The sequence below is a fragment of the Nicotiana attenuata genome, unplaced genomic scaffold (assembly GCF_001879085.1).
Source record: "Nicotiana attenuata strain UT unplaced genomic scaffold, NIATTr2, whole genome shotgun sequence".
Lineage (NCBI taxonomy): Eukaryota > Viridiplantae > Streptophyta > Magnoliopsida > Solanales > Solanaceae > Nicotiana > Nicotiana attenuata.
In genome coordinates this window covers 176,211-186,095 of record NW_017670694.1, presented here as the reverse complement: position 1 = coordinate 186,095, position 9,885 = coordinate 176,211, and the positions used below count along the sequence as shown (strand labels likewise).

Sequence of the window (9,885 nt, the reverse complement as noted above, 5' to 3'; positions counted from 1 at the left end):
ATCTTTGACCCAAGGGTAATTTGGATGTGCGCCGGCTGCAAACTACGGCGATGGTCCTCGTAAATATAGAATCATGCAACATTATGGCAATATCCAAAAAGAACAAGAAAATACTACCATTTCATGTTGGGTTTTCAATCACCTTAGTGGATGTGGGCAATTTCAAGATGACTTTTATATAACAACATAAGAAAAAGCAACCCCCCTCACCACCCTCCCCCCACCCCCCACCCCCACCAAAAAAAAAAAACCAAAACAGCTTTCCTCATTGCCCAAGAGCAAAATAGAAGACCATACACTAGTAACAAGAATCTATTCTAGTGTTACTGCTAAGATAGCTCAGAAGTCTCTTCTTTAGTGATTTGGAAAAGAACCATTTTTTCACTATTTGCTTGTTCCTTCCTGATACATGAAGAAAACTGAATTAGTGTATATTGAACAGAAAAACATGCAAATATGAACCACAGAGAGGATTAGGTCTATACTCACTGAGATGTTGGATATTCCAATTCAGCTCGCTTCATCTGGTCAAATCTTCTGGCAAAATTTGTGTAATCTTATATTCTTTAGTATGATGTTCTGCTTAAGCATCAAGATCATCATTCTTCAAGTTCTAGAGCCTACATCAATTCACGCACTGCTTTGATCAAAACACTAAGCACAAGAGGATTTGACTAACATCATATTCATTTAATTTTGAGTTAATACCTTAAAACCCCCTTAAACTATAACATTTTTATCAGTTTCCTACTTAAACTATTCGGTGTACCCAAAACCCCCTGAACTATATTGTTCTTCATATTAAAACCCCTTCGTCGTTCACGTGGCATAGCGTGTGTAAACACTCGCTAGGGAGCCCGTGGCAACTGAAAAAAACCATCAAAATGGCTCATATGACAGAAAATAATGGCTAATTAGTCTAACCCTCTTTCCCATTTATTTTTTTAATAAATATTCTCCTTATTTCAGTTAAATCCGCCTTTCTTCCTCATTTTTTCACCATTCTACTATTTTTTTAAACCTTTCTTCTTTATTTTTTCACCTTCTTCTTCATTTTTTAACCTTTTTTCTTCAGTTCTTTTATGGGTTTCCTCTGAAAAATTTCTCCCTCTCTTGATTTATTCTCTTTCTTATTTTAGTCTTCTTTCGTGTCTTACACATATTGTTGAAAGAACATATTGTTGAAAGAATACCAATTTGAATCTTCTTATTAAGCTCAACACCTTGTAGAGAATAAAGTTGAATATCTTCAACCTTCTTTATGTAATCTGGAATTAGACAAAGTAATTGTTGGCCAATTGATTTTTTATTTGCGAAATTTTATTTTGTGTAATCTTTTTATGTAATATAAGATGATTTTTAAGAAATGCAACACTATATGCCATTCTTTATATTTTTACTGTGCTACAAAGTAAATATAAATAAGGACTTATTCAATTGGAGTTTAGCATAAAGCACAATCACAATTAAGCCTAAAATTAACACAATGCATTAAATATTATTTTGGCCAAAACTCCTAAAATTAATCAATCATCCGAGAGCAATACATCATGAGTAAACTATATAAAAAACTTTTTACAAACCATAAGTTAATATAGTTAGACGCACCTCTAAAAGTTCAACAAAAAAGTGATAGTTTAGGCGGGTTTTAGGCTGAGTTGAATATCCATGTGTAGTGCTACATGACACGTTTTTTAAATAATTAGGAGCGTGTACTACACGTACCACTAAGAATGCAATGAGGGATTTTTAATATGAAGGACAATATAGTTCGCGGCGGGGGGGGGGGGGGGGGGGGTGGGGTAGTACGCCGGAATAGTTTAAGTAGGAAACTGACAAGAACATGATAGTCTAGGGGGATTTAGGGTATTTTCAGGATGTCCATTTTTCGTTGTCTTCTCTTCACGAGAACTTAATTAATCTTTCAGTGTGGTAATGAAATGAGGTCCTTCTGGTTAATATACTTCTATTCACTCAACATCATGTACGACCGTTCCTATAATCATTCAGAATCTAAAATGAATTACAACAGAAACATAATCATTCAGAATCTAAAATGAATTACAACAGAAACACTAAGTTCGTCCAGAAACCTACCTAAGCTGGGAACAGACTAGTATTATGTTGATAGCTTTTCGCTGTAGATTAGAATGAGTAAACGATGCTGAAATACTCCTATAGTTCATAGAATCTTTTCTACAGGCGTTCTGAGAGCTTTTTTCAGTTTTCTTTTTTCTCAGAATGCCTATAGAAAAGATTCTATGAAGTTTTTCAGTTTTCACTTGTGATGCTTTTGGATGTAACTACATCATGCTGATTTTAAACCAATAATACTTAACACTTCATAAAAAAGAAGTTAACAATCTTTTGTTGCTTAAATTGTAAACTAAAGCCAAAGCAAATGAGCTAAAGAAAATTCTTCTTTTGGTAAGTAAGATAGGCTAGAAAAATGTGCACCATAAAATGGTGGACAGGTTAAGAGACCTTTCAACAAAACCTTTGGCATTTTACCGCCTTTGTTATCCAGAAGATACTTCATATGTTGCTTCATCAAAGCTGAAGAATTATCAAGTAAATGGACCAAATAAGATAGTAAGGAAGAAAACTCACAGAATGCTTTCTTCTGGCAATTTCAACCGTTGGAATGAGAGCTGTTTTGCAAATTAAGATTCCGACTCTCTTTCAGCAAAGTGATGAAGTTGGATAAAACTAGTGAGTCATTACGTGCATCTCTCTCATCAAGCCATTGCTCCTCAATATGGATGCGGACATCCCTTTTAGTGCATTCCATTATAAAAAATGGATAGAATTAGAAAGCGGTAAAAGGGCCTGGATACTGAATAACACTTTTGCTGTTACCGATGGAAAAGAAAGGAAAATGAAGATATTACCTCTTCAGAGAAAGAACTTCATAATTTCTGCGCAGATAATCAGCATACTTTATAAGGGCATCCTGTGCATACTGCTTCCCCACCGATCTTACTGCAGCAGCATTAAGCAAATTCTCCAGTGTGCCGTGCTTTTTCAAAAGCTTCAAAGCAGTCTTTCGACCAAAACCAGGAACAACATGCTGGATTCCAGGAACACCATCAACCTCGTCACCCAGTATACACCCTTTTCCAGAAAACCACAAGATTTAGTAGCCAACATAATAACAGCAGACACTCAAGAACGAATTGAACAGGGAAAAATGCTGAAGCCTTCTAAGAGAAAAATGATAGCATGAAACACATGAAGCTAAATGGAGAAAAAAAAAGCTTCCGCCTCTTCTTTTACCAAGAGAATACCTGCATCTTGATGCCCCCTTTCTTCACAACACTAAAGTAGTTTCCGTGATGTTCCTGGTCTACTTGTGTCCTAGGACCGGCAAGATTGGCATATATTACCATGTTTGCAAGAAGTTAAACCGTGGAATGAACCTTCTGTTTCAACTCTCAATATTATCTCAACAGTCTAACCACTGCCTTATTGTCAGATGACAAGGGCCACAAACAATGTTTCCTCAATACCAGTGCAAAAGGAACTTATGGCAAAGCATACAGAACGGTAAACACAGATCTTATAATAAGATACTGAGAGAGGTGGAGATTGAGTCTAAAACGGAGGAACAAATTTGAAGGACATGCACTATCAACAAAAGAAACTTTAACATAACCGTTGGAATGAAAAGATTGTCTCACCATTAAGTTATCCTGATTTAAGTAAGCTAATTAGCATAATAATTGGAAAACATAGCTCCCCATGCCAAACAAGAAACAGACAAAATGAAATGCTTGCTTGGGATGTGGTAGTCCATAATTGCAAGTGTATTATCTAACGAATCCTGAAATTTTATGCCGAAATAACCATGGAAAGTCATAAAATTTTATCACATTTTATCTGTCACTTTCTTGTTCTTATATTGAATAAGTACCTGAACAACATAGCTTAAAATGCCATACTTATAAATAAAATAAAAGAGCCAATTGCACCATTAGTTGTCATACAGAACATCCTTTCCTAGTGAAAGAAGCACAATTCACAAACCATACTATGCTCAACTTACAAACAAATACATGAGTTGCTTATTTCAATGACATACGAAGCAAGCAAGAGCAACATACAAAATAAACTAACTTTTGAGGACCATCTTGGAGTAAGACTTGTCAGAATAGTAAGCATTAAAAGAGGGCCATGTCTTTTTTTTTTTTTTTTGAAAAGAAAGAGGGCTATATATCCGTCTAGTTTCTAGCAAATCAAATCGTGAATACAACCTTGGAGCCAAACAGAAGCCACCCACATTATTCTTAGTCATCAATAAAATTATAAAGAATATTTTTTTTTGAAAGTAAGATAAAAGAGCAGAATAAAGAGTTACGGCTGTGTCCAACGTATTCAATGGAAGAAAAAAAATTTAGTAGATGTCGTACAAATTTGTAGAACAAGATGTCTTACCCAAGATAAAATTCCCACACTGACCATCCATTTTACCCCTCTACCTGGAAAGACACACTCCCTAACTTTCACTTCTCCCAATTAGCTAAACCTCAATCACGGGCTAGCAGGGTTGGATATATGAATCCTCTATATCTGGTCTGCTCCATTCAGGACCATTTCCATTTCACTACTCAATAATTTGCCTTCTAAAATAAAATAGGGGTTCTCTTAAACTAGAGGTTCTCTAAATCTCACCAAAATCCTGCCCAACAAGAAAGTAGAATAATGACTTTTAATTTGCAGGTATAAATAAGATATTATTAGCTTCAACAAGTACATGAACTAATAACTCGTATACAAGTCACTAGTAACTCAAACATTAGTAGTTTAGTTGGTTGGCTACCTGAATTTTCACCTTGTTGGTGAGGGTTCCATTCCCCACCTTGTAATCCCCTCCCCCATTTCCCCTTCCCCTATCCCCTTTAAAAAAAGCAAGTCACTTAAGATTAATATGAAGGTATGAAACAACACCTAAAAGGAGTGTCACATACTTACTCAGGCTCAAATCAGACCTTGGATCACAATTGTACTGTGCCACATAGTGTTTTAGGGTGTAAAAAGACCATCTATTAAACTCTGGTACTGGCATGACAATTTGAACATCATCAGATATCAGCTGTTTGAAGTCTTTGTCAGGAGAGGCAACGACGACTCGGTGTCCCCTTTGTAGAACTTGTTCAACAAGTGTGGCTATAACATCATCTGCTTCATGTGATTCAATCTTAACTACCTGCATACTACACCTAGTCAAAAGCTAGTAATCAATTCTTTTTTTTGTTTTTTGATGAAGTAAAGCTAGTAATCAACTCTTATCTGCCTTCTCATTATGCAAAACCATGGCAAAAGAAAAGTTCGTTACACTGATTGCAATGCCTTTTTGCCAAGTGCATTACAAATTGCAATGTGGAAGAATTCATAGAAACAAAACATGACAGTTAGAACTGACATGTCAAATGCAACTAGTAATAATGCTAGATAACTAAGTCCCGAAGGGCTCCAAGTTGAAATTATAGACGAAACAAATAAAAATATATCTATCTACAGGAAATGGATGGACTACCATTTGGCAAATTGAAGTTGAGTACATACTCTATTTGCTAAAAACTGGTACAGAAACGGAAAAATATATGAGCAACCCAGAGAAGAAAGCTTCCAAACAAGACTGCAGAGCACCAAAAAGCTTCTGAACAAGACTCTGCAGCCCAAAAAAATAACTACAAGTTTACAATTATAATTACAGCAATCATTGTCAAACCCGAGATAGGCGACACACAAGGTACCAGGAAAAAACTAGGATTTAAAAATATCGCAAGGGAAGTAGTGGATCTGTACACTTGCCTTCTCATTTGTTATTTTTCTTTGTTTTTAGGAATGAGCCTGACATTAGATGGCCGCAGAAAGTGTTCTCTTGAGGGAAAACTTGCTCGTATTGATTATTCCATTAGCATTTATCGGTTTATTTAAGTGGTCCAAGATTCTTTCTTTCTCCATTTAACTTTACTAGACATGAATCTCCAGAGTTGTAGCTTGCTACATTTCATCATAACCAACTCACATCTCGGGAAACAAAATTTTACTGACAGAGAGAAAAAATAAAATCTATATCATAGTTCATGCTTCTTAGTATCTCCAGTTAGAAATAAACATTATACTAGTTAATATCAGTTTACTTTGTCTATGCACAAAAGAAATTTTTTTTCTCAAATTGTTAGTAAAAGATAACTGTCAGCTTCAGACTACTAAAGAAACCATATTCCAAGGATGCATCAATAAAACAAAAACTACGCGTGTTGATCAAGAAAATGTTCACTCACAGGAACATTGCAGTTGCGAAGAACATCCAAGACAAGTCGATGTGACGTTTCAACGATACGCCTTGGAGATTTTCCTGCGCCTGGAAACTGATGCCAATGTTTCCTTCTTTTTGCTTTATAGGAAGGTAACAACTGCCTTCTATACTCATTACCTCTTTCCCCGTCAACAACCTGTTACACAGTCACCCATTTCAAACAATGTGTAGTTCATGATGCTTTTACATACCATCTACACCTTCCAAGATACACTTTTTTGTACAATAAAATGAATCAACATGCATGTATTCCACTTTTATTTCTTTATGTCAACTCTTCTCTTTCTATGTTCCTAACCCAATTGCTAGGATTTCTCTATCCTTATTATATTTTTAAAATTCCTGAATTCCAAGACAGTTTTTTATTTTTTTTTCATTTCAAATTATTAGCTATTCATTGACATGAAGAATTAAAAGTTTTACCCACCTAACACACACTTGGAGTTAAAGAGTTAGTGCAATCTTTGGCCTATCCCTCCATGTTGTACTTATAGCAAACATCTCTCACACACATGTACTTATCTGTGACTGTGTATAGATTCTCGGATTCAATCTATGTCAACTCGGGCACGGAATTTAAGGAATAAATGAAAACTATTGAAACTTGTGGTCTTAATGCCATAGCATTTGTGTGATTATAATAATGATACGATATAGCTTGCGTCTGTGGTACATCGTGCTAATGGAGTAGTACGCGGTAGTTAAATTAGTTAACTGTAAAGGTTAAGGCGAAGTTTTAGAAATGTTAGTTTGGCCGTCTAAGTTTTAAATTAGAAGTTCTAGGATTACACTTTGGTCCTGTAATTTTTCTTGTCTTTTATACAAAAGGTCCACATAGCTAATTGAGGAAGGGACTTGAGTGTCAGATGAGAGCATCTCTTCTCACTCACCTATATATTGTAATTACACCTCCTAGTATTGCATATGAATGAGAATATTCCTTAGTTTTGCCCTAGTTTCTTTTTCTCTTTAGTTTTCTGCTTTTCCTTTCATTGTTGCCGCAGCTTTTTCCTCTTTTTACTGTTACATTGAGCTCTTTTCTTATCAGTGGTATCAGAGCTCTTTCTTGGCTCTGTGGCTATGCCGGGCGAGTTGAATGAAATCATGAGCACATTACATAAAATATCTGCTGAGATGTCCAGTTTCTCAGCTCGACAAGAGCAACTGGAAGCTGCACAAGAACATAGCAACAAACATCAGGAGGAGTCTTTGAATGAGCTAAGGGAAGTAATCAATGAGGTGATTCTTGGGGGTAAACGACCGGAGAGGGACAAGAAGGCACAACCTGCAGATGGTGAGCTATATTCCCCTAGTGATCAACCATTCGATTTTGGAGATCTAGCCACACCAAACATCAGCAATATGAACACTGCAACTGTGAGTACCTTCACCTCTTCTGTCCAAGCTCCTAATCTAAGTCCTAGACCAACTGTTAGTAACCCTATAACAAGTGAGGTGAGCTCTGCTCCCATTCAGCTGCCTAGAGCTCAACCTCAACCACCTACTCGTTCAGTCATGATAAGTAACCCCCCTTTACCTCCTCCTCCACCTTATGTGTTTCCAAATATGCCTTCTCCTCATCCCAGACCTGCTCCTTTGCAACCCCTAAATTTTCCAACCCCACCACCCAATGGCAGAGGTTACCAACCCCTAATGGCTTGGACTCAAGGCTCTCACACAGGACTGATACCCCCTCAGCCTACCTACACTCAACCCATACAGTTTCCCCCTTCATACTACACTCACCCTGGTCATATTCCTTCCCCTCTATATCATCAGACACCCTATGTGCCAAATCTACCCCAGTAACAATACAACAATATAACTCCCAACCAGTCACAAACTCAGAACAACCCTGCCACACCCTTACCCAACATACCCTACACAAAGTACACTAAGGTGGACTTTCCTAAGTTTGATGGAGAAGATTTAAGGACATGGTTGCACAAAGTGGAGCAAATTTTTGCAGATGAGGAGGTGACTATTCAGCAGAGAATGAAGTTGGTATCCTTACACTTTGAAGAAGATGCTTTGCAATGGCATTTGGGATATATGAGGAGTAGAGGCCAGATGCCCTTGCCTACTTGGGATGAATACTTATGGGCTCTTTGTGATAGTTTTGGAGCACAATACTCAGATCCTATGACAGAGCTGATGAATATCAAGCACACTGGTTCTGTAAAAGATTATCAGAAGGCCTTTGTGAGTGTGATGACAAGGATCAATCTCTGTACAGAACATGCCATTAGCATCTTCCTGAACAACTTGAAGCCTGAGCTCAGTAATGCAGTCAAGGTAGGCAACCCCACAAGCCTACTACCTAGCTAGATTGCAAGAAGCTAGTTTTGCTGCTCAGTGCAAGGCAATCAAAGGCACTATTTCTACTTCAAGTTTACCCAAACCATTTACTAACCAAGGTAACCACAGTATATTTAAGGGGAATCAGCCTTCTTATAAGAAACCAGTAGCTGCTGTTTTTGATAACAACAGGAGAAGAAGGCTAACTCCTGCAGAGATGGATGAAAAAAGGGCCAAACTAACATTTCTAAAACTTAGCCTTAACCTTTACAGTTAACTAATTTAACTACCGCGTACTACTCCATTAGCACGATGTACCACAGACGCAAGCTATATCGTATCAGATCCCCGGTGTCAAAATCTTCCTTGTCCTCAAGGAAGGAAAGAAGGGAACCTAGTCAGCAGGGAATGATAGTCCTCCCAAGTGGCTGGTTCAGGTGTAGTTTGTTCCCATTGAACCAGAACTTGAGTGATGGCCTTGTTCCCTTTTTGCACCAATCTCCTGTCTAGGATTTGTTGTGGTTGAGGACAGTAGAGGCTGGAGATATCAAGAACTGGAGGGTGGGAAATCTGCTCAGGTAGCTTGTGGCAAATAATTTTGAAACTCGTGTTATTAAACATCGCATAACAATTGCCTGGCTATAAAGGCTTGTCATTTAAGGTCGAAATGATAAATTTAAGTTAAATGTTTTCAAATTTAAAAAAAAAAGTAACATACTATAAAGGAAATAGGTTCAAATAAATTGAAATAGCTAAGTAAATAGGTAGATATATATAGAGAGAGAGAGAGAGGGAGAGAGCTTACAGCAATGACAGGATCAGTGAGGCTAACTTGAGAGAAGAAAAGGGAAATCCAATGAGCAAAAGAAAGCAAAGACGGAGTACTTCCTTTGTAACAAAGAGGATTAACATCCAAGAAAAATACCCTCTTTTTTCTTGTAATATTCTTGTAATGGTTTTTCCCAAAAGATTCATTCCCTGCTTCCAAAATTGGGCCTTTTACAACTGGATGATGACTATGAGAAGAAGAACAACAACAACAACAGGACTGGGGGCGTAGTTTTAGCAATTTTCTATGCTGTAAAGGTCTGTGTTGTGGGGAAACAAGAATTGGGTGGTGGGTAGAGTTTGGAATTGGGTGAAAATGGCGAGGATTGATGATAAAGGTAGCTTTTTGAATCTCCATATTTGCTAGAATTGTTTTTGTAGACGAAAGCTTAAATGGAATTCTAGTTATCTCATCTAGACTTAGGGATTAAAAA

At 37.1% G+C, this 9,885-nt stretch overlaps 1 protein-coding gene across 2 annotated transcripts; it reads right to left on the bottom strand.

Annotated features, from left to right (window-relative positions):
• Positions 1 to 236: 236 nt before the first annotated feature.
• Positions 237 to 9,885, bottom strand: LOC109242389 (5'-3' exonuclease). Of its 2 annotated transcripts, none has more exons than XM_019409254.1 (7): positions 9,429 to 9,885; positions 6,291 to 6,461; positions 4,972 to 5,206; positions 2,892 to 3,114; positions 2,611 to 2,774; positions 490 to 620; positions 237 to 402 (listed from the first exon to the last, which is right to left on the bottom strand). In XM_019409254.1, exons 1-5 carry the CDS (start codon positions 9,807 to 9,809, stop codon positions 2,633 to 2,635), a joined length of 1,152 nt encoding a protein of 383 aa, XP_019264799.1. In that variant the 5' UTR covers positions 9,810 to 9,885; the 3' UTR covers positions 237 to 402; positions 490 to 620; positions 2,611 to 2,632. The 2 variants fall into 2 exon arrangements, with proteins under 2 accessions (XP_019264799.1, XP_019264800.1); XM_019409255.1 differs by having other exon boundaries at positions 4,972 to 5,213; positions 9,429 to 9,697.

Excerpts from the sequence above, each read along its gene's own strand:
- LOC109242389 (XM_019409254.1), bottom strand. The coding sequence starts at position 9,809 with ATGGAGATTCAAAAAGCTACCTTTATCATCAATCCTCGCCATTTTCAC. Across the intron at positions 6,462-9,428 it reads TCACTGATCCTGTCATTGCT|GTTGTTGACGGGGAAAGAGG; the intron begins GTAAGCTCTCTC and ends ACTGTGTAACAG. Across the intron at positions 3,115-4,971 it reads AAGGTCTGATTTGAGCCTGA|GGTGTATACTGGGTGACGAG; the intron begins GTAAGTATGTGA and ends TTTCTGGAAAAG.